This window comes from Pseudogymnoascus destructans (assembly GCF_001641265.1).
Source record: "Pseudogymnoascus destructans isolate 20631-21 unplaced genomic scaffold scaffold_28, whole genome shotgun sequence".
Classification (NCBI taxonomy): Eukaryota; Fungi; Ascomycota; class Leotiomycetes; order Thelebolales; family Thelebolaceae; genus Pseudogymnoascus; species Pseudogymnoascus destructans.
This window is the reverse complement of record NW_020167547.1, coordinates 308,833-332,283: the sequence shown is the minus strand read 5'-3', so window position 1 is coordinate 332,283 and position 23,451 is coordinate 308,833. Positions and strand designations below refer to the sequence as shown.

The following is a 23,451-nucleotide window of genomic DNA, read 5'->3' as shown; positions in this document are numbered from 1 at the left end:
ACAAAGAAAGTAAGAACTCTTTGGAAAATGGCATATTTTCTCGGTTTGAGAAGGAGTTAAGGGCACAGCAGGAGGAGGAAACTCAAAATTCAGATCAGCTGATAGACCTTGATAAGATGATGATGAGAACCAAACGCGAGACACAAATGTCAATAAAGTTCAAAGACGCCGTAGGACACAAATTTACGTTCCCTTTCCATATCATCTGCAAATGGGCGGTAAGTTACCTAATTTTACAGCTCGAAAACCTCATTGAGCTAACATTTCGCCCGTAGGGTATGGAGGACATCAATAACCAAGCCTTCCTTCATGTAGATGTCCTCGGGCCGCCCGTCCAGGAGGGACATTACGATCTAATCGGCCCAAACGTCGAGATATTTCTCCCACAGGTGTGGGAAAGTGTCATCGAGCCGGATATGTCCATTACTATGGCTATGTGGCCGATGCCGGAGCCGCCTAAAAATTCTAGCAATGACGATGATGATGATGATGATGATCAATCCAGCCGTTCTGCATCTCCGACATTAGTTGATCCCGATGGGCTATCTCCCTCGGAATCCAAGAAAGGTCGACACTGGAGAATGTGAGTTTATACAACCCCCAACTCTTTATTATAGCCCAGTTATTAACTCATGACAGCTTCAAGAGATGGCCAAACTCCGCGTCCAAGGAAAAGTAGGGGTCTACATATTTCAATGGCGTACAGCGAACGGGATACCTAATTCTCTTGAGTCTATGGTCATATGTGGAAGATACACACCTAGTCTGCTTACTGCAACGTTGGCTTGTGTAGAATTGTCACCGACCCCCCCTTACATGGCCCCCTTAACCTGTCAAGCTTTGCCTCATGACTTCGCTTTGTGTTTCTCAGCCTCTATATTCCCTCCAACGTCGACCCCTTGCTTCATCCAGGTCCGACTGGAGCTCCTTGCGTCGCAACGTCGCCACCACGGCCCCGATTCGTCGTTTTGAAAATATATGATCTCGATACGGAGTTGCGATGACAACCAAAAAATAAATTATTGCCTCACAAAAATCGGCGTTTATTGGTACTGAGCCGCATAATCAATAACCAGGCCTGGATGAGGCGTGGTTCAGGTGGCAGGCGACCCTAGTACCACGATCGGCAACGACGCCAGAAGTGGATTGACCTGGGTTGATTTGGGATGATTTGCACCTCTCTTGTATGTACGACTTTCCGCGCCCTTAGCACCCATGGCGACCCGCCAACACGAATCTAAGCCTTAACCGCCACGGGCTTTAGCCTACGCTAGGACCAAAGTTGAGCTGAGCTGAATTGCCTCGTGCCGAATTGGTAGCCATCCTCGGCATTGGCAGTGGTATAATAGTAACAATATGGCCTCCGTGATTGAACTCGTCAATTGTTTGTTTTGGTCTTCAGGCAGTTCCTTCTCCTCATCTCATCCAAAGCCAAAGCCATGAAGCATATAGCTCTTTTCCTCGTAGCTCAGCTCGCCTCCGTCCTCCCATTGGCCGCCGCGGATTGGACGACGACCCATTGGGATGCCATAGTTGTCGGCGCAGGCCCAGCTGGTATCATAGGTTGTTATCCCACCTCCTTACTCCGTTCTCTCACTAACAAACGTAGTTGCCACACGCCTTGCTGAAGCCAAGCTCAATACCCTCCTGCTCGAGGGCGGCGGGCCCTCATACGGCGTCACGGATGGAGACCTCTCCTCCCGCCGCCCCTCTTGGCTTAACAACACAAACCTAACCCGCGTCGATGTCCCCGGCCTATACAGCTCCATCTTCGGAGACGGCGGTGGCCTCACCTGCAGCGGCACCATAAACGCCTATGGCGGGTGCACTATCGGCGGCGGTTCCGCCATCAATGCGGGCCTGTACTTTGAGCCGCCTTCCAGCGACTGGGACTCGTTCTTCCCTGCCGGGTGGAAGGCAGCCGACATGAGCGGAGCGATTAATCGGGTAAAAGCGCGCGCTCCATCTACAGACACGCCATCTGCCGATGGGAAGCAGTATCTGCAATCCGGCTACAACATCGCAAGGCGCTGGATAGTCGACAGCCTCGGCTTCGCCGACGTGAAGATCAACGAGAGCAAAGACAACAAACATGACGTCTTCGGACGCCCAGTATACGGATACAAGAACGGCCAGCGAGCCGGCCCCGTCCCGACATACCTCCAGGACGCCCTCAAGCTGCCCAACTTCCACCTCCAAAGCGGCACCGGCGCCGTGAGGGTGCAACGCACCGACAAAGCAGCAACAGGCGTCTGGGTCCTACTCAACGGCATCGAGACCCTCATCCCCCTCTCCAACACCGGCCGCGTCATCATCAGCGCCGGCGCCATCGCCACCCCCGCCCTCCTAATGTTCTCCGGCATCGGCCCCACCACCTCCCTCACCCGCCTCTCCGCCGCCGGCAAACTCGGCAACCTCACGCACGCAGAGTGGATCCCCAACGCTGCCGTCGGCGCGAACCTCTTCGATAACCCAAATACCTTCATTGAGCTCTCCAGCCCGAGCATCACCGCCTTCGGACCCTCTTACAGCAACCCCGCCCCCGCTGATTCGGCGCTCTACCTCGCTCACCGCTCTGGGCCCTACGCCTCCGCCGGCCATACCTCTGTTTTCTTCTCCCGCGCTTCCCAGCCCGATGGCCGCATCGTTGGGTTCCAGGTAACCATCGGCACGGGGGGATACGCGGACTACACCTCCGCTACTACCATCACGCTTAACATCTACGGCACCTCTGGTCTTGCGTCGCGCGGCTCCGTCGTGCTTGATGGGAAGTTCATCCCTGGTCCGGACGGGAACATGTATTACTCCTCCGCCCCCGACGCTCGCGCCATCGCTAGCTTCATCGCCCGCATCTTCGCAGCGCTGCCCGCGGATGTGGAGACGTTGAATCTGGAGCGCGATGCGAGCGTGGCGAGGATAGAGCAGTATATCACCACGCCGTCGGCGTATGCGAGGGGGCAGGTGAATCATTGGAGTGGGAGCTGTAAGATTGAGGAGTGTGTGGATGGGGGGGGGAGGGTCGTGGGGATGGGGAATGTGTGGGTTGCTGATGCGAGTTTGTTGGAGCCGTTGAGTGTGAATCCGATGTTTGGGGTTATGGCGGTGGGGGAGAAGGTGGCAGAGTTGATTTTGAAGGGGGTGCGTGCCTGAGGGGAGAGGGGAGTGATGATTTTGGATGATGGCATAGCGATGGGCGTACTATTGGAAGGGGGATGGAGTTGAGATAAAGCATATTTAGGCGTTGACATATATATATATAATACTCATAATATCCACATGTACTTGAACTATTCTCTTTCAATGAGCTGTGATCACCCTTGTTTATATTAATGGCCCAGCAAACACCCTTTTATCTCAAACGACGTCGCAAACCTGCAACCCTTCACACCTGCAACCCTTCACACCTGCAACCCTTCACAGCCCACCGCTTTCTGCCGCCGCTTGCAAGCTAAGTTAAGTTGTCGCTATTGCACGCCTATTACTGTGCAATTATAGACCCTCGCTTCTGTTTCGCGCACTTTTCAATTAGCTTGTTCATTTGCCCAAAACCGGCGCCGAGGGCGGCCGTGCCGCCCTGTCGCTGGTAAATGCCCATTCCTACCTTCTCTCGCTACTATGCACTAACTACTCTTAACTAATCCCACACGCTCCTGACTTAAACGTGCCTTATTATATCCTCGCTTATAATTTGCGCATATTTCAAGTCAGACTACTTAAGCTGCGCAAATCCGGCACCGAAGGCGGCCGTCCCGCCCCGTCGCTACCAGTGCCCCTCCGACGACCCCTTCTCGCCCACCCCTGCCCTGGACGACACCAAAGCCTCTATGGATCGGTGAGGAGACGCACGGAATAGAGGTTATAGCGGATAGGGAAGATAGGCCTTGCTTCTATGTTGTGCTGTTCTGTGCTATTGAGATTGCCAGGTGACTACCACGAGACGGGAAGTTGCAGGGCGAGGGGACATACGGGGGGTAGACTGGCCAGCTGGCTGGGTTACAAGACCCCCTTACTCTCACAATCATAAGCCCACAGCTCACTCTCGCACCACAGACAGACACAAACAAGCCAAGACATCAAAACATAAAGAAAGTGATATTGCATCCTCACAAAGTGAGAAATCTGCACACAGTATGTAAAATATATACAACACGAAACGAAAGTATGCAACACACAACCCCCCATTTCGCCTTTCCCACCCCTCCGAAAACCAACTCCCAAGCCCACACCGAAGCCTTGTCTTGTCAAGAAGAACAATTTGCGAAACCTTGTCCCCCATCTCCGGTAAAAAACCCGAGCGCCGTCCTCCGTTCGCAGTGTGAGAGGCGAAGAAGATAGATAAGTTGTCTCTTTTTTTTTATCATGATATTCGTAAAAAGGTGGCGGAGCTAAAACTCCCGCCCCCCTTCCTTCACCAAGCCCCCTTACCCAACCACCTCCAGTCAACTGAAGGAAGGATAGAATAGGATACTGGCGAAGTACTTGTGTTTTCCAGAAATGTACGCCTGTTCTAATCCTGTAGCAATCTATAACCCCGGTCCCCCAAACGCCGTAGGATCCCGCATCATCGAACTCGCGACACGCAGTCCCCACGCGCCCTTCGGCAGAGAGCTCGGCTCATCCACCCCATCCACGCCCTCGCTTGACGGGCACTTAGTTGAAGTACCAATCGGCGGTCGTGCGACCAACGCTCTGTGCGATTCCAAGGCCATCGAAAGCAGCATTCGAAAGATCCAAATCGCGTCCAACGCAGCCCATACACTTATCCACAACCTTAGCCTGGACAGTAGCCCCCTTATGGTTAATAGTAACCGTCTTCCCGCAGAACGGGTTCCCATTGCTCTGCGTCCCCATGAACTCGTGGGGGAGCGCGACGACCTTGTCAGTTGACCCGTTGGTCGTCTCGCCGCATGCGCCGAGCCCAGCTTCGTAGAAGGTGATGTCGCCCGAGCAGGGAGAGCCGGAGCTGCACTCCCCGTTTGAGGAGCCGCCGGTGGAGACGACGGCGGGCGGGGCGACGGGGTTGTTGACAGCGGCGGGCGCGGCGGGCGCGGCGACAGCGGCGGGGGTGTTTACGACGGGCGCGGCGACGCTGGTTGGGATGACGGGGGCGACGGGGGCCGGGGGAGTCACAGACGCGACTTGGATGGTTGTCGTCTTAGGTGCAGACGGGGCAGCGGCAACAGCCTCAGAAGATGGAGACGGGGTCGGCACGACCGGGGCCGGGGCCTGGGTCTTGGTCGGCTCGTTGAATTCTCCCGGCTTGACGGTGGTGCGGGGGGAGCCGGTGACAGTGGACGCATCAGTGCCGGTCACGGGGGCAGAGATGGTGTTGCCCTGCTCGTCGACCCAGACGGTGGCGGTGAGCATGACGGTCTCGTAGACGTCGACGACGTTGGTGACGACGGCGGGGGCGCGGCGCGCGTGGCGGTTGTAGTGGCCGTGGGGCTGCGCGGCGACAGTGGCGAGGAGCAGGGCTCCGGCGGCGACGAAACTGTATTGCATGATTGCGGTGTTGGGGGTTTGAGTTGATTTGATTTGATGTGTTTTGATGTGTATGTGCGATTTTGGTGATCGACTGGCGATTCAAGGATAGTTGTTGAGAAACGTTTATCTCGAAGTTGTTTATTTGCTTTTTGGTTTGTTCTGAAGGAATGTGTGATCACAGATACACTGGCGTCGAGCCTTTGGGGAGTTGGAAAAGATGAAAAGTTTCGTGTTGGGTTGAAGGAAGGGAGGGAAGGAGGGAGTGAAATTGGAGGATATTCAGGTCCTTTAAGGTGTTGTGGTGTTGGCTGGGGGGCGAAAGAATGGGCAGCATTGGTGGAGCAGGGGGGCGTGGGTGTGGGTGGGTGTGGGTGTATGGGGGTGGTGTGGGTGTAGTGTGGGGGTGGTGTGGGTGTAGTGTGGGGGTGGTGTGGGGGTGGTGTGGGTGTGGTGTGGTTGTGGTGTGTGGGTGTGCTGTGTGGGTGTGCTGTGTGCTGTGAGTGTGCTGTGGGTGTGCTGTGGATGTGCTGTGGGTGTGCTGTGGGTGCTGTGGATGTGCTGTGGGTGTGCTGTGGGTGCTGTGGTTGTGCTGCGAGTGTGCTTGTGGGTGTGCTGTGGTTGTGCTGTGGTTGTGCTGTGGGTGTGCTGTGGGTGTGCTGTGGGTGTGCTGTGGGTGTGCTGTGGGTGTGCTGTGGGTGTGCTGTGGGTGTGCTGCGAGTGTGCTGTGAGTGTGCTGTGGGTGTGCTGTGGGTGTGCTGTGAGTGTGCTGTGGGTGTGCTGTGGGTGTGCTGTGGTTGTGCTGCGAGTGTGCTGTGGCTGTGCTGTGTGCTGTGGCTGTGGTGTGCTGGTGTGCTGGCTGGCGGTAGTTGACGGGGGTGGAGAACCGGGACACTTTGCGTGGCAGAGGGTGGAGAAAAGTGGGAGTTGTGGATCTGCACTCCCTACATGGAAGTACCATTGTACCACGAAAAGCCGAAAACACAAGGTTGCACGATTGGTCGGTTTTGTTGATGTGTACCTGGCTATTTGCTTGTTAAGGGCTCGTTTAAGGCTCGTTAAAATAACTCCGCCCGTCCAGCTAAAACCCAGCCAATGGGATCGACCGTTAGTTTCAAATGGGCTCCATATTCCCGTCTGAATTTTCAACAACAACAAAACATACATGGACTGGGATGGTACTTCCCGTCTGTTGCAGGGTTTATCGTTTCCCTGTATGGACGACGCCAATCAGTGGTCCCGTTATTCTTGAAAGTCTAGAATCCTCAATCGCTCAAACGGTCATCCACCCAATTGAACCAGCTGTGGTGTGGCAGTAGTAGGTATGGTAGTGCTCTATGGGTAAGCAAAGTCACTCTCTAACCAACCATTCCACCGATCAGATACAGATCTGGAAAGAAAGCCAAAATCCAGAAACTTGTCACGTCCGTGTAGCAATAGGTCATGTCTCTACACTAATCCCCATCGTAGCCAAGGACGGGACGGCATGTGCCCGCCCATTGGTGAGGGGGGGGGAAGGGGAAATATCTTCACGAGCTTGCCACAATTGTGCAACATCTTGCGTAGCTGCATTACCTCACTTGTGGGAGGGATGATGATGTGGTGAACGGTGCGGGAAACGGGAAACGGGAAACGGGAAGAGAGCAGAGCTCCTGGATTTGCCTGTGCGTGGGAAGGAAGAAGGGGAGAATCGTTCATCGCCTCCCGGATGAGTGTTCCCGCTCGTTCAACTACCTACCCCCTCACCGAGTGTGCGTATAGTAAGCTGCTCATTTCATCATGACTCGTCTACCCCCTCACTCCGAAGCTCCCATATTAACCCCCAACAGCAAAGCCGGCTCATCCACCCTATGGTGCTCATAGCTCAGCACCCCCACCGCCCCCGGCTCCAACATTAACGGCAGCTTCATCCCCATCTCGAACCCAATCCACCGCTTCGCAAAAGCCCTCAAGCTGTGTCCATGCGCGATCACCACAATGTCCGCCGGCCTCCAGCCATCCATACACGGCGCCTGCAGCTGCTTGATCTTCGCAATCAGCTCGTCCAGCCGCGTGGCAACCTCAGTCGGGGACTCTCCGTCCTCGCAGCCATCATGCCAGATGTTCCATGGCCTCTCCTTATCCAGCCCCTTCTCCTGGCGCTGCTTGCGGATGTCCGTCGGCGTCACGCCCTCGTAGGCTCCGTACTCCCACTCCCGGATATCCTCCGTTATCTCAACCTTCCCTTTCAAGACCGCCTTGGCAGCATCGTCGAATAGGAGATCGTAGGTGCGCTGGGCCCGGGTGCGTGGGCTGATGAAGACTTTGGTGAGCTTGGAGGGGTCGATGAGCTTGCCCTGCCCCACCACAGCCTTGCTGGACGAAAGCACTTGGCTCTCACCGACGGCGGTCAGAGGAATGTCGGTACTACCGGTGCATTGACCGGAGATGGTCCATTCTGTCTGGCCTTTGTTTGGGGTTAGCTGGATGGGTTGAGGTAAAAAAGTGAAGGTAAGGCTGTGAAGAGGGGTCTCCCCGTGGGCAATTCACGCATAAACAACAGGTAATGGAGCTTTACCGTGCCTTACGAGGAAGACTCGCGGGGTGCCAGCGTCCTTGTCAGCCATCTTCAGGTTGATGATGGGGTCAGAGGAGGTGTACGAAGTTGTAAGAAGACAAAGAGGACGACCAACGACGTAAATAGATCCAAACAGATCGGAACAGCCCTACTCCCAGTATATCTCCGTTCTGCCGCCGCGGTTTCAAAAAAGTCGCGATGTTTGCTTTGTTGCTTTGTTGGGGTCTAGTCGCTTAGCCGTTTGGAAGAACTCTGGTCTCTGGGCCAATCAACACCTCACGTTCGCATCCCCGACTCTTTCCGCCTGGTGACGCATTTGGCCATTAATTTCCTATGGTGTACGGTACTCCAAATGCGTGAAGGGCCGAAACTCGAAAGCTCAGTTGTCCCCTTCCTGTTGAATAGACCTCATCCTCTCTTCCCCATCTCAATAACCTCAAACATACCTCATCTCCAACCCGTCACCTTTTCAGACCCTTCCTCAACATCACATTATAGCCAAGATGTCTATCCCAGCATTCTCCGACATTGCGAAGCTGTCCAACGATGTAAGACCTGACGCGACTTTGAAGCTCAACAAATTCTCGTGATGTGATCGTGGACCGAGAGACGGACAGCTAATGCCGCATTTTCTAGCTGTTGAACAAGGACTTCTACCACACCTCAGCCGCCACCCTTGAGGTCAAGAGCACCACCGCCAACGGTGTTGCCTTCAAGGTCAATGGAAAGAGCACCCAGGAGAAGACCACCACCGGCGCTGTATGTCCCCCCCCTCCCTCCATCCCCCCAATCTGCGCGCTTTGCGACGGACGGACCCCAACTGACTATCTCAACCAGCTCGAGGCCAAGTACACCGACAAGCCATCTGGTACAACCCCCACAAGCTCTCCTTTCAAGCCTCCCTTGAACATCTACATGCGGCCCTCCTTAACCGCACGGGTTTCAAAAAAACAGAGCTCACACAACTGCCTCATCTACTTCCAATCTGGCTTCGCTCAGTTACTAATCATCTACCGACTTGCAGGCTTGACCGTCACCCAGACCTGGAACACCGCCAACGCCCTCGAGTCCAAGATCGAACTCAACGACAACATCGCCAAGGGCCTCAAGGCTGAGGTTCTCGGCAACTTCTTCCCCTCCACCCAGGCCAAGGGCGTCAAGCTCAACCTGCACTTCAAGCAGCCCAACTTCCACACCCGCGCCTTCTTCGACCTCCTCAAGGGCCCCACCGCCAACCTCGACGCCGTCATCGGCCACGACGGCTTCCTCGTCGGCGCCGAGGCCGGCTACGACGTCCAGAAGGCTGCCGTCACCAAGTATTCCCTCGGCCTCGGCTACCAGCAGCCCCTCTACACCGCCTCCATCATCGCCTCAAACAACCTGAGCGTCTTCTCCGCCTCGTACTACCACAAGGTCAACTCCCAGGTCGAGGCCGGTGCCAAGGCCATCTGGGACTCCAAGTCCGGCTCCAACGTCGGCCTCGAGGTCGCCTCCAAGTACCGCATCGACCCGCTGTCCTTTACCAAGGCCAAGATCAACGATCGCGGTATCGCTGCTATCTCCTACAACGTTCTCCTCCGCGAGGGCGTCACCCTGGGTCTTGGTGCTTCCTTCGACACCCAGAAGCTCGACTCTTCGCCAAACAAGGTCAGTGTTAAATCCATCTTCGCGCATTGATTCGTTTCGAATGAGGGCCCCGGCTAACGTTTCACAGATCGGCGCTTCTTTCACCTTCGAGGCTTAGATTAATACATGGTGATGTTGCGAGGAGAGATACATAACTTTGAAATACTAGCGTGGACGGCTGTGTGGTCTGGTTGTATTCGATCTAGCAGATAGAGTTGAGGTGTACGGTGTACATTAGGTAGAGAAATCTATCCTTAATACCCATGAACCTGTATCCGAATGACTCGTCCAATGCTACCACATAATAATATCACAATCCATGCATGAATCCTCACCCCATCCCTCCCTATCTACACCCCCTCCTTCCTCTTATCCCCCCTCCCCCACAACCCAGGCACCCACCACGGCGCCGCAATCCCTACAAAAACCAACCCAGACACAATCAAAAAATCCCTCAACATGCCCCTCCCCCGCCCTTCCTCCCCCTTTCCTGCCGCAGCAGCAGCCCGCCCCTTCATCCTCCTCTCATGATTCCTAAAAGTCCTCAAATGACTCCCTCGATCAAAATGCCTCGCCTCCTCAGCAGCAACCCACGCACTCTGTCCCCACCCCATCCCCCCCTCCGTCTTCGGTCTCGCCTCTCCCCCCGTCGTCCCCGAGCTGTTTTCCTGCGCAGCCCGCCGTTTAGCGCTATGTTCGCCCCACCCCCCGCTTCTATAAAAACTCGCTGGTGCCCCTCTGAACGTCGCGCGGCGCCTACTCAGCCCGCTCGGTGCGCGGCCGCCCGCGGGGCCGTAGTGCGATTGTGCTGGCGCCGCAGCGGGGTGGATGGCGTGGGAGGGATGCGGATGATGATGGTGTAGACCAAGGTCGCGGTCGTAGCGTTGCCGCTTTTCGGGGGAGCGGAGAGTGGCGTAGGCTTCGGAGATGTGGACAAAGCGGGTTGAGGCTGTGGGGTCGGTGGGATTGCGGTCGGGGTGGGAGAGTTTGGAGAGGTGGTAGAATGCGCTGCGAGAGGGGGAGTTAGCTTGGAGTGAGGTTGGGTTGGGGGTGGGGTTAGAGGTTGGGGAAAGTTGGGGGGGGTGGAGGGGAGGAGGGGGTTTGGGAGGTTTGGGCCCGGGGGGGGGGGGTTAGTAACGAGAGAGATTGGGGGGCAGTACGTTTTTATCTCCTTCGCACTCGCCGTCGTCTGAATCCGGAGCGTCTCATAATGTGTCGCGTGCAAAACCGCAGAATGGTGAAGAAAGCGCCGACAAGAAGGGATGAGGGGGGGAAGCGAGCGGTATGGCATTCCTCATCACGAAGGCGGGTATGGCTTGTCTTCGCGATGGGCGATGCGTGGTGATGGATTGGGGTGGGTTGGGGATGCGGTTGGGCGCGCTGGGAAGCTAAAACGGTGTTTAGCGACGTCATACCGCAAGCGCGGACGCGCGCCTGTGGCTTGGGGACTGGACGACTATCTTCGTGATTAGAACACGCGGTTTTGGACGGCGAGGAAGGCGCTAGTTTCTCATAAAGTCTCATGAGATTTATCGAATACTAAAATTGCAGCCATGGTTTTTGGAAAGGTCGATCGTTAGCTTGATGCTAAGAGGTATGGCGCTGTTGTTAGTGCTTGGGAAAGCTTATGAGTTTCGTGGTGAGAGGCTAGTGCCTTCCTCGCCGGTGACAGGAACTAAATGTAGCTAAATTAGCTTGTTGTCACGCCGAGGATAGTTACTTGAGAATAGTCTGGATGAGAATGAGCATTCGCATATTTAATAGTCGCCCACCCTCTTTGCTTCTGCTGCTGTTCTTGATTCTTTGCTCATTATTATCAGATCATTCGAGGACGTAAAATCGGTCTCTACTTTGCAAAGAAAGCTTCAACGCACACTAAAAGTACCTTTCTATATAATTTTCTATGTGAAGATACCTACTTATTTTGTCTTGAGAGGGCACTCTCGCTTCCTCCAAGTGTGAGCGAAGCGAACAGGCGGTCCCGACGATTAGTCCTCGAGTCGGGGCTTGCCGACCCCTTCCCCTTGTTTGTCTTGTGTTGTTTCGGTGCTGACTCTGGGCAGCAAATTGTGTCGCTGCGCCGTCTGCGGACGGAACAGGAGAGCGTCCCGGCTCTCCTGGAGAAGTTGGTGGGCAAACTGCCCACTGCTGTCGCTCCCGCGGTCGCTCCGGCTCGGAGGGTATTTAGTTTAGAGTCGTAGATAGCAACGACTCTGTTTCTTCTGCTTTGTCTTCCCTCCCGTGATCGTAGTTTTGTTCCTCGCCCGTCTCCCATGCCGTAACCCATCCGAGTAGTTCTCGAGGTGGACCTGGTAAATCTGGGTATTCCGTGTGAAACTCCCCGAGTTTATGGGGAGAGTTCATGAAGTTCGACGCTGGGTACCACTCCGGGTCCGGATCGTATCCGACCCAACTAACCCGGTATTGTAGTTGCTTCCAGTGGAGCCTCACAGTGAGGATCTTTTCCACTTCCCATTCCTCTACGCCATCTATCACTTCGCTGCTAGGCTCAGGCGGATCCTGACCAGGTAGGGGGTTGTTCAGATCCTTCATGAGGACGTCTGGTGAGAATACATCGTGTATTTGAGAACCGGTAGGTAGTTCCAATCGAAACGCGTGCCCAATCCGTTCCAACACCATATATGGTCCGACCCATTGTTGGCCCAACTTGCGGCTAGGGCGAGAGTTTTTCAAATTTTTGGTTGATAGGTACACTCTATCTCCTACGTCCCAGTCAATGGCCCTTCGGCATCGATTCGCATGCTTAGACATTTCTTCTTGTGCCTTTGCCATGTTCTCCTTTGCGTGAGCTCATGCGGTGTGCATTCGGTCGGCCACCGCTTTGGCTTCATTTCAGTTCAGAGTCTCCCGAGGGTTCATGCCCGTTGGGGTGTTCCAGTCCCAACTTGTACGCGGATCTGTTCCGTATTTGAGTCGGTAGGGGGTCCTTCCGATGGATGCGTGGGGCAGAGTCATTTGCACGCGGTCCATTATAGGGATGAGCTTGCTCCAGTTGTCCTGGTAATAGGATACGAAAGGCCTCAGTCTCTGATCGATATATCGGTTCATGATTTCTGTCTGTCTGTCGGTCTTCTTGTGGTAGGCTGTCGACAGTTTAACCTTTACGCTGATGATTCGGCAGAACTCCTGCCAGAAGGACGACACAAACTGGGGTCCTCGGTCACTAATTATCGACTCCGGAGTGTGTCCGAATCTGTATATCCATTCTATGAACAGTTGCGCCATCTGCCTGGCGTCAGTAGTCTTATGGCACGGTATGGTCACCGAACTCTTTCCGAGTCGGTCCATAAACACTAAGATGCTATCATATCCATGCTTGTCCTTTGGGAACTCCTTAAAGTCCATCATTAGATGTTGCATAGGGTATTCGGGCACGGGTAGCGGGTGTAGGAATCCTTGTTGCTTAGTGACATTGGTGTGAGAAAGCCGGCATGTCACGCAGTTTCGTACATACCGTAAACAGTCCGCTTCCATCCCGACCCAATGATACTTTGGAGTGAGCAATTGGTAGGTTTTCCTGCCACTTGGATGTGCTGACGACACTTGGTCGTGCGCTTCTCGTATCAGTTTCGTACATAGGTCAGTGTGGCGATTCACACATAGGCAGCCTTTGTACAGGAGGAGCTGGTCGTTCATCACGAATCCGTCCGGTAGGGGTTGTTTCGCGCGAGTCTCGGTAAACGACTTCCGATTGTCCGCACATAGTGCCTCTATTAAATTGAAGGGCACCTGTGCCTTGGGGGTGTCTATTAGGTTAATGGACGCCACATAGCTCTCTGTAATGCTGACTTCTAAACGATAGAAGGCACAGAGGTTTCTTGTGTAAGGTTGACTTGACAAAGGAGGCAGGGGATTAGACACAAAGGCTTTCCAAGTAACACATTACAGTATTGTAAAGAATACTATATTGAGTTGAGCACGAAGCTCCTATCTACGGAAATACTATCTACTTATATAGTGGCATCGTGCCTCATGGGTAATCTGGATAGTTGGCGGATAGCTAGATATTCAGGATAGTTCATGGATAGCTCAACTATCCAATATCCACTAGTTTCTGCAACTATCAATTAGCCCCGTCACATGGCAGCCTACCCTGCTTGCCCCCTGTGACTCACACGTCACGTTACTAGGCCCTGGTCCTGTAACCATGACATCACGTTACCGTAGCCGTAACACTCTCTGCTAGTTCGGCGCTGATGCGGGGGTGTAAGCGACTTGGACCTAGCAATACCCTCGCTCTACTGTCGAGTTTGACTTTCTGTTGCGTTACCAGGTCTTGGTCCCTTCGGCTCAGAATATCAGCCTTCTGATTATTCTTGCCTGCGGTGTACGTGATGCAGAAATTGAAGTCGGAGAGTAGCTCCATCCACCGAACCTGTTTCACCGTGAGAATCTTGGTAGACATGACATATTCCAATGAACGGTGATGTCATACTGACATTCGTTGCACTCAGTTTGCTATCAAACTCAAGAGCAAACTTAGAAATCTCCTCCTCAACCTACAAGTTGTTACGATATCAAGTGCGCCTTGCAGCTCGAGTGGGGGTTCAGGGGTGTGGGGAGCTTTCCGGGGTTGGAGCGAAGTTTTCAGTTGTGGAGTGAATTCTCAGAACTGGTCTCGCTAAAGAGAATTCACTCCACAATAGCTGTATATAGATCGAGCCACTGCTCGAGTGCTCCTCTTCTCTTTCCTTTCTTCTCTAGATTGAGTTTAATTCATAATACCCAACTGGCGCCCTATGCCTTGGTGAACCGTGACAGAAAACTCAATCTCTCTTATACCTCTTTTCCTGCTCTTTGAGCTGAACCCTCTTCTGAAATCGAAATCGAAATCCACTCTTTGAAAACCCCAGAGCCAGAAACCTTATCCTGAAGTCGATTCCAGGACGATCTCCAGGCAACCCCTCAAAGTTGGCTTTCGACAGTCAGCTCGACACACACACACCACCTTCGCAAGTCAGACCTTTTACAACGCTCCCTCGACAAGGATATAACTGTGAGGGAAGTGCGCTCCTCTCGAGTGGCTCCTACAGCCAACAACTGCACAATAGGGCCTTTGGCAATATGTGTCTGACTTGACGATATAAACCGAAATTGAAATAGCAACTCGCTATGGCTTATACTGCTGAAGAAAAAGCTGCAATGGCAGCTCGAAATGATCCAGAACAAGACCAGGAATCCCTGGCAGAAGGAGCATCAATTCCAAGCTCTGCAAACCAAACCAATGAACTTCATGATCCTAATTTCAAATCCGAAACCTTCCTTCATACTCTGGGCAAAACAGCTCAAGAGAGACATGAATCTATACTTGCAAATCGACATGAAAAGGCTGAATGGAATGTTGAAACCTTTGACGAATTCCAGAAACTATCTGTCGCCAACCAGAAAATGGCATGGACTTTGCACAAGAACATTCTTCGGGACTATTTGGCCCTAGCAGAGGACTCAAATTCGATACTGGCTGAAAAGGATGATGCCATTCTCCAGTTACAGGAACTGATCCAGAGCAACGAGCAACAAATCACAGAGCAACAAACAATTCAGAAATATCTTGAAAAGCAAACCCAACAAGCTCTGAAGAATGAACCAGGACACCACTCTCACAGTCGACTGTCAGCTCGGATTCCAGACCCTCCAATCCTCACAGATGGGATAGAGCCAGCATTTGAAGACTGGGTTGTGAAAATTCGCCTCAAGCTCGAAGCCAACATTGATCATTTTCCAACACAGACTTTACAAATGAGCTACATTCAGAGTCGACTGGGAGGACTGGCAGTTCGACATGTCAATCCAAGGCTTCGACCAAAGTCTACAAACAAATTGCAGACAGCAGAAGAAATTCTCGAACTTTTGGAAAAAGTCTTCAGTGATCCCGATCGAAGGCACACAGCTCAAACTGAGTATCAAAAGCTGTATCAGAGAAACAACACCTTTGCAGTGTTTTGGGCTGAGTTTCAAAGGCTCACGACAGAGCTTGATTACTCTGAAGAAACTTTGCTGGATGACTTGCGCTTCAAAGTCAACCAACAGATGCAGAAAGCCTTAGTGGCTGAAGTTGGAGCTACTACACTTCACGAGTTTGCAAAGAAATGCATGCTCATCGACCAGAACATTCAGCGGATCAAGGAACAAGAAGACAAAAGGAAGCCAAAGTCATTTTCGAACAACATGGGCCAAACTCAAAATCAGGGCCAGGCACTTCGAACTTCAATCCCTCAACCTACAATGGATTCCAACATGCAAAACAAGACGCAGAAGCTGTATCGACCACCGCATCAAGATCCAGCAAAAGAAATGCTCATGAAACTTGGGAAATGCTTCATATGCTGACAAAATGGACATCGAGCTCGAGACTGTCCCCAGAAGCTCAAAGCTCAAGTGAATGAGGTATCTACAGCTGTGTCTATCATCGATTCGGAAAACGAATAGCCTCTAGACAAGTCATCACTAGAGGCAGTGCAGCCAGAATTGCAGCTTCTTCCTCGAGATCCAGTTTTGATCCGGACACCCCTTTCTTAGCTACTTGTAGAATAGGAAAATACAAAGCTATTGTCCATGCATTGATCGATACTGGTGCCACAGGTGGAAACTTCATTAATGCTGCTGATGCAGAAAGAATATGTGAAATCGAAGGGATAGCCCCAGTCGAACTTGTGAAGCCAAAACAAGTTGAAGGATTCAATGGAGAGGCTGCCCCTGCTATCACACATGCTATATATCCTCGACTACAAGTGGGAGAGCATGTGGAAAGCCTATGTCCATTATTCATCACTTCGCTGGGAAAACATTCCATCATTCTCGGGAAAGCTTGGATGAAGCAACATGGAGTTGTTCTCGATATGATCAATGATCAAGTCCTCTTCACTGGAGATTATTGCAACCATTCTATACCAGATCGAGCCCTCGAAACAGAGCCTATATCTAAAAGCGAAAGACAAAAACCAAAGAAGAAAGCCAAAGAAATGCCTCCTCCGGAACCTGCTCCGAAAGTGGAAAAACCAAAACCTTGCACCATAGCAATGATTGGCGCAGCACCATTTCGAATGCTCATGAAGCAAAGAGGAGCTCAAGTCTTTGCTATATCAATGAAGGACATAATCGAGCACAAGAACAAGACCAAAACTGAAGAAATTGACTCTCGACTGATCCTTCCGAAGGAATTTCATGAATTTTTGGATGTTTTTTCAAAAATGGCAGCAGACAAGCTACCTCCCCATCGACCCTCAGACCATCATATTGAACTCGAAGGTGATGCAAAGCTGGGATATGCACCACTCTGGAATATGTCAAAGGAAGAACTTGATTTGGTTGAAGAATATGTCTTCGAGCACTTGCCAAAAGGGTTCATTGAAGCAAGCAAAGCCCCATACTCTTCACCCATTATGTTTGTGAGAAAGCCAGGTGGTGGTCTTCGATTCTGTGTTGACTACAGGAAGCTAAATGCCATAACGAAAAAGGATCGATACCCCATACCACTCATTGATGAAACGCTGGCCCAAGTCATAGGAGCAAAATATCTCACCAAACTGGACATTCGACATGCCTTCAATCGAATTCAAATGCAGACAGAAGAAGATGAAGACCTCACTACATTCAGAACTCGATTTGGATCCTACAAATACAAGGTCATGCCCTTCGGACTCACAAATGGTCCAGCAACATTCCAGAGGTACATGAATGAAACCCTCATGGATTACCTCAACCAATTTGTCACCGCATACATGGATGACATTCTTATCTACAGTGCTACTCGAGCGGAGCATACAGAGCACATAAGGAAAGTCCTACAGAAGCTTCGAGAAGCTGGACTGCAAGCAGATATCTCAAAATGTGAGTTTTTCGTCCAAGAAACCAAATTCCTAGGACTCATCGTGGGAGTCAATGGCATTCGCATGGACCCTGCAAAGGTTTCTACTATATTGGAATGGCGAACTCCAAAATCGCTCAGGGATATGCAAGCTTTCATTGGATTCTGCAATTTCTATCGAAGGTTCATCCGAAATTACTCCAGCATCATGAGGCCATTGGTGAACCTTACCAGAAAAGATCAGATATTCGAATGGACTCATGCATGCCAAACTGCATTCGAGCTGTTGAAACAAACAGTCACAGAAGCTCCTGTCTTGAGGCATTTCGATAGAAACAAGACAGCCTATGTCAAAGCAGATTCCTCAGACTTCATCTCATCAGGAGTCTTGTCACAAAAAGATGATCAAGGGCTTCTACATCCAGTGGCATACTTCTCGAAAAAGCTAGCATCTGCAGAATGCAATTACGAGATATATGACAAGGAATTGCTTGCAATCATCAGATGTTTCGAAGCATGGAGACCAGAACTTGAAGGGACAGATTTTCCAGTCCAAGTCTTGTCTGATCACAAAAGCTTGGAATACTTCATGTCCACCAAGAAGCTGACAAGAAGACAAGCTCAATGGGCTGAATTCCTCTCTCGATACAACTTCCAGATCATCTATAGGCCTGGGAAGCAAAATGGAAAAGCAGATGCTTTGACTCGAAGGCCTGGTGACAGACCAGAAGGCAATGATGAGGATGATCGACAAAAGCAACAGCTTCAGGTGTTGCTACCACCTTCGAGGCTACATCCAGACATTCAGAAACTCAAAGAACAAGGCCAAACAGCTCAGCTAGCTCCAGTGGAAACTCATATCAGAGAAATGACAATTCTTGAGAAAATCCAAAAGTCTCAACTGGAAGACAAATTCTGCAAGGCTACACTACAGAAGCTTGAGAATGGTGATCGAACAAGCAAAGAGGTTGCATTGGCTTATTGCGAACTCAAAAACGGCATGCTAGAATATCAAAATCGAGTTTGGGTGCCAGAAACCATTCAGGTGGACTTGTTGAGAGAAGTTCATGAACAACCTTCTATGGGACATCCAGGAGCTGGAAAGATGCTGCGAGTCATGAAACAGCACTATTACTGGCCAAACATGGACAAAACAATATAAACCATCTCGAGATTCCTACAATGGACTTCTACAACCAATCCCTATTGACAGTCGACCATGGATGGATATATCAATGGATTTCGTGACAGGATTACCACTCTGTGAAGGGAACAATGCTATCTTGGTTGTTGCATGCAGGTTGACGAAAGAAAGACATTTCATTCCGTGTTTCGCTGGGCAAGAAGGGACTACTGCAGAAGCTACAGCACAGCTCTTACTTCGACATGTATGGAAGCACCATGGTCTACCAAACTCGATAATATCAGACAGAGGTCCTCAGTTCATTGCAGAAGCCTGGAGTTTGCTCTGCAAAATTTGGAAAATTTCGGCCAAACTTTCAACTGCCTTCCACCCAGAAACAGATGGACAGACTGAGCGATTCAATGCAGAGCTCGAACGCTACTTGCGAGCTCATGTGAACTATCTTCAAGACAATTGGGTTTCATACTTGTGCATGGCGGAGTTTGCTGCCAACAGTTTGCCATCAGATGTAACCAAGACAAGCGCGTTTTTTGCGAACAAGGGCTATGAACCAAGAATGAGCTTCGATACAGAGCAGCAAGCATATCACGAAGCCAAACAAGAGCACAAGAACATAGCTCAGACCATGGCAAAGGTTTGGGAGTTTCTGCAGGATGAAATCACGCTCTCGCAAGCAAAAATGGAACATTTCGCAAACAAGAAAAGGAAACCTGCACCACGCTATCAAGTGGGAGACAGAGTATGGCTTTCAACTCAAAATATAAAGACACAGAGGCCATCAAAGAAGCTAGACCACAAGCAAGTGGGACCTTTTGAAATTCTAGAGCGAATTGGGCAAGTTGCATATCGGCTCAAACTTCCAAACAGCATGAAGATTCATCCAGTATTTCATTCCAATCTATTAAGACTTGACTCGAATGATGCAATCGAAGGGCAGCAACAGGAGCCAGAGCCTCCAGTCATTGTCAATGGCGAAGAGGAGTGGGAAGTGGACGAAATCCTCGACTCGAAAGTTATTCGAAAGAAGCTTTTCTACAAGGCAGCTTGGAAGAACTATCCACCAGATGAGACATGGTATACTGCAGAGAGCTTTGAAAATTCTCCAGAAGTTACCCAAGCATATCACAGAAAATACCCTCAGAAACCAAAATGAGAGCTGGAGACAATTGTTTTGTTTTGAAAATGGGATTTCTTGATCAGGAGATCAACTCTGGAGTAGGGGGGGGGTAGTGTTACGATATCAAGTGCGCCTTGCAGCTCGAGTGGGGGTTCAGGGGTGTGGGGAGCTTTCCGGGGTTGGAGCGAAGTTTTCAGTTGTGGAGTGAATTCTCAGAACTGGTCTCGCTAAAGAGAATTCACTCCACAATAGCTGTATATAGATCGAGCCACTGCTCGAGTGCTCCTCTTCTCTTTCCTTTCTTCTCTAGATTGAGTTTAATTCATAATACCCAACTGGCGCCCTATGCCTTGGTGAACCGTGACACAAGTCACTATACATATTTTGGCTTGTCACACCAACAACAAGAGCAATACTACCCAACGATTGCTACAACCATCTATGATTCATTACACGTCATCGCTCCTTAGTTACTGGGCCGATATTACCACATAGCATATCTCTACAACCCTCTATGATTCATTACATGACATCACTCATACTACCACATGACATATCTCTACCAACTAGAGGCCTAGGAGCATCAACGATAGCTCTAAAAGCTCCTACGAACCTCTATGATTCATTACATGTCATCGCTCTTTAGTTACCCACAAGATTGGTTAAGTTATGACATAATTTGTCTATGACATAATTTGTCTATAGGGGTACTCTGACCTTGGACCTCCTTTTACTTCCTATAGGCTATGAACCTAAGAGATGGTTCTATGGGATTCTCTTACGTCGACTACAGTTACCAAGCCTTGTAAGTCATGGAAAGTCTTGGAAAATGAGAGAACTACAGTCCTTTAGCATAAATAGGATTGCCCTTTCCTTAAGATAGGGCAAGCAGACAATACAGTAAATTGACTATCACATACTTCCACGTCTTTTCCAAGCTTGCAAGTATTGATCTTGTTACTCCTTGTTTCTGAAGAGTCAGTGAGGTGTTAACCTCTGACTTACCCCTGAGTTCCCAGACTCAACATTTGTTGCAACTTGTCTGAACCACTTCACTACATCACACACCTGATTGCTGCGTTGTGGAATAGTCTAAGCTACGACCCTTTGGCTCTTTTTCCTAAGACAGAGTGTTGTCTTAGTAAAATCATCCCTTCCTTGGGTGGCTAGATTCTCACATCTGGTGCACCCACCATTACAGTTTGCTCTTCAGTTTGATAGCAAACTGAGTGCAACGAATGTCAGTATGACACTGCTGCAGCTCGTTCAGTAAGTTTAGGGTCATTTTTAAGAGCTTCAATTGCTAGGATTATACGGCTTTCGTTTGAAGTAGATTCCATTTTTGTACGTAGAGGGAAATGGTTGCAAAGTAAAAGGTGGTGGAAATGGTGGAAAGTGGCCGACTCGCTTGTGTGGCCAACTCGTTATACAGGTACGTTAGCCTAAATTAGAAGCTGCTCTTTATGACTAGTAGAGGCTTATTAAAGAGCATAGTAGCATTACAACTATAGAAATCTTACACTCAAAGGCGAAGATTATCTAGAATTAGCTACTATAATACTATAGACTACCTACACTAGAATTTAGCTATAGATAGATCGTAAAGTTTCAACAATGGCATAATATATTATATCGAACTCTATATAGCAAAGCTAGATCTATTAGTGTTACTACAGAAGAACAAATAAAGGCTATACAAACTATTATAGGGGAGTTTTTAGAGGACAATATTTACAACATAGATGAGACTAGGCTTTACTAGAGGATGAGCCCTTTAAAGGGTTTTATAACACAATCAATTCTAGGATAGAAGAAGGACAAAGCACGCATATTAGTAGCCATTTGTATTAATGCTGCTAGAACAGATCGACTTCCTCTTTGGTTTATTAGAAAGGCTAAAAAGCCTTGAGCTTTACAACACGTTAATGTAGGGGTAATGGGTAGGGTTTAGAGGTGTAATAAGAAGGCTTAGATGAATTAATTTGTTATAGTAGATTAGCTAAATGCTTTCTATAACGTGGTTTATCAGTACGTCGGACATATCAGTACCTCGGACACTTTTCCCAAATTTCCTACCCTCTAACTTCACAACGCGTTTTTTTCACCTTTTATTATGTCAGTGATTACCCAAGAAGCAAAAATCATTCTAGCTATCGAGGCTATCCGAACATCAAAAAATCTAAGTCGTCGGAAGGCTGCTAAGCTCTATGAAGTACCTCATTCTACACTCTGCGACAGAATGAACGGCCGAACTACTGTCTACGAACGCCGGCCTGCAATGATGAAATTAACTATACTAGAAGAGGAGGTGGTTATTCGGAATATACTTGATATGGATTCAAGAGGATTTGCACCCCGGCTTGCTGGTGTAGAAGATATGGCAAATTTTATACTCGAATCGCGTGGAGGGAGGCTGTCATACTGACATTCGTTGCACTCAGTTTGCTATCAAACTCAAGAGCAAACTTAGAAATCTCTTCCTCAAACCTACAAGTCACCATACATATCTTGGCTTATCACACCAACAACAGAAGCAATACTACTCAACGATTGCTGCAAACTCTTCTACTACATCTGTTTATGCTACATACATCACGGCATATCATTTGGACACTCATTGAACAAGTTATTAAGAAAATCTCCTCCTTAAGGGGGTGGGCCAATACTACCACATGGCATATCTCTACCAACTAGAGGCCTAGGAAGATGAACGATAGCTCTAGAAGCTTCTACAACCCTCTATGATTCATTACACGTCATCGCTCCTTAGTTACCCACAAGATTGGTTAAGTTATGACATAATTTGTCTATAGGGGTACTCTGACCTTGGACCTCCTTTCACTTCCTATAGGCTAGGAACCTAGGAGATGGTTCTATGGGATTCTCTTACGTCGACTACAGTTACCAAGCCTTGTAAGTCATGGAAAGTCTTGGAAAATGAGAGAACTACAGTCCTTTAGCATAAATAGGATTGCCCTTTCCTTAAGATAGGGCAAGCAGGCAATACAGTAAATCGACTAGCACATACTTCTACGTCTTTTCCAAGCTTCCAAGCATTGATCTTGTTATTCTCTGTTTTTGAAAAGTCAGTGAGGTGCTAACCTCTGACTTACCCCTGAGTTCTCAGACTCAACATTTGTTGCAACTTGTCTAAACCACTTCACTACATCACACACCTGATTGCTGCGTTGTGGAATAGTCTAAGCTATAACCCTTTGGCTCTGTTTCCTAAGACAGTGTGTTGTCTTAGTAAAATCATCCCTTCCTTGGGTGGCTAGATTCTCACATCTGGTGCACCCACCATTACAGAGGCGCGTCGGGAAGCTCTGGGCCCACCGATTTGTACAACGACGTCCAGAATTAAAGACGCGTTTTAATCGCGTTTACGACTTCCAAAGGGCCTTGTGCAAAGATCCTGAACTAATTGGCGCGTGGTTTCGACTAGTGGAAAATATGAGGGCAAAATATGGTGTTTTGGACTGCGACTTCTATAACTTTGACGAAACTGGGTTTATGATGGGTGTGATTTGCCCTGCAATGGTTGTTACCCGTGCAGATCGACTTGGCAGAGGTAAGGCAGTTCAGCCAGGGAATCGGGAATGGGCTACAGTGATTGCTTGTATCAACAGTGACGGCTGGAGTATTCCTCCATTTTTGGTAGTTAAAGGCAAGAATCATCTTGCAAATTGGTATACAGA

General features: G+C 49.9%; 6 protein-coding genes across 6 annotated transcripts; 3 read left to right on the top strand and 3 right to left on the bottom strand.

Annotated features, from left to right (window-relative positions):
* Positions 1-116: 116 nt before the first annotated feature.
* On the top strand, positions 117-679 carry VC83_08587 (uncharacterized protein; the record flags this gene model as incomplete). The annotated part of the gene is made up of 3 exons (XM_024472135.1): positions 117-218; positions 276-583; positions 640-679. The coding sequence occupies 3 exons, from the start codon at positions 117-119 to the stop codon at positions 677-679; spliced, it is 450 nt and encodes a 149-aa protein (XP_024320226.1).
* A 1,247-nt stretch (positions 680-1,926) lies between these two features.
* VC83_08586 (uncharacterized protein) lies at positions 1,927-3,241 on the top strand (the record flags this gene model as incomplete). Its single annotated transcript, XM_024472134.1, has 1 exon — positions 1,927-3,241. One exon carries the CDS (start codon positions 1,927-1,929, stop codon positions 3,148-3,150), a length of 1,224 nt encoding a protein of 407 aa, XP_024320225.1. The 3' UTR covers positions 3,151-3,241.
* Positions 3,242-3,395: 154 nt separating this feature from the next.
* VC83_08585 (uncharacterized protein) lies at positions 3,396-5,927 on the bottom strand. Its single transcript, XM_024472133.1, has one exon. The coding sequence runs from the start codon at positions 5,500-5,502 to the stop codon at positions 4,651-4,653; it is 852 nt and encodes a 283-aa protein (XP_024320224.1). The 5' UTR covers positions 5,503-5,927; the 3' UTR covers positions 3,396-4,650.
* Positions 5,928-6,847: 920 nt separating this feature from the next.
* Positions 6,848-8,409, bottom strand: VC83_08584 (uncharacterized protein). The gene is made up of 2 exons (XM_024472132.1): positions 8,039-8,409; positions 6,848-7,927 (listed from the first exon to the last, which is right to left on the bottom strand). The coding sequence occupies exons 1-2, from the start codon at positions 8,085-8,087 to the stop codon at positions 7,278-7,280; spliced, it is 699 nt and encodes a 232-aa protein (XP_024320223.1). The 5' UTR covers positions 8,088-8,409; the 3' UTR covers positions 6,848-7,277.
* POR1 (porin por1) lies at positions 8,410-9,999 on the top strand. The gene is made up of 5 exons (XM_024472131.1): positions 8,410-8,586; positions 8,675-8,797; positions 8,876-8,906; positions 9,063-9,685; positions 9,753-9,999. The coding sequence occupies exons 1-5, from the start codon at positions 8,542-8,544 to the stop codon at positions 9,780-9,782; spliced, it is 852 nt and encodes a 283-aa protein (XP_024320286.1). The 5' UTR covers positions 8,410-8,541; the 3' UTR covers positions 9,783-9,999.
* A 15-nt stretch (positions 10,000-10,014) lies between these two features.
* On the bottom strand, positions 10,015-12,037 carry DNAJ1 (DNAj domain protein; the record flags this gene model as incomplete). Its single annotated transcript, XM_024472130.1, has 2 exons — positions 10,825-12,037; positions 10,015-10,672 (listed from the first exon to the last, which is right to left on the bottom strand). Exons 1-2 carry the CDS (start codon positions 10,953-10,955, stop codon positions 10,015-10,017), a joined length of 789 nt encoding a protein of 262 aa, XP_024320229.1. The 5' UTR covers positions 10,956-12,037.
* Between the last annotated feature and the right edge of the window lie 11,414 nt (positions 12,038-23,451).

Excerpts from the sequence above, each read along its gene's own strand:
- VC83_08585 (XM_024472133.1), bottom strand. The coding sequence starts at position 5,502 with ATGCAATACAGTTTCGTCGCCGCCGGAGCCCTGCTCCTCGCCACTGTC.
- VC83_08584 (XM_024472132.1), bottom strand. The coding sequence starts at position 8,087 with ATGGCTGACAAGGACGCTGGCACCCCGCGAGTCTTCCTCGTAAGGCAC. Across the intron at positions 7,928-8,038 it reads AGTCTTCCTCGTAAGGCACG|GCCAGACAGAATGGACCATC; the intron begins GTAAAGCTCCAT and ends CCCCAAACAAAG.
- POR1 (XM_024472131.1), top strand. The coding sequence starts at position 8,542 with ATGTCTATCCCAGCATTCTCCGACATTGCGAAGCTGTCCAACGAT. Across the intron at positions 8,587-8,674 it reads TTGCGAAGCTGTCCAACGAT|CTGTTGAACAAGGACTTCTA; the intron begins GTAAGACCTGAC and ends CGCATTTTCTAG. Across the intron at positions 9,686-9,752 it reads TCGACTCTTCGCCAAACAAG|ATCGGCGCTTCTTTCACCTT; the intron begins GTCAGTGTTAAA and ends AACGTTTCACAG.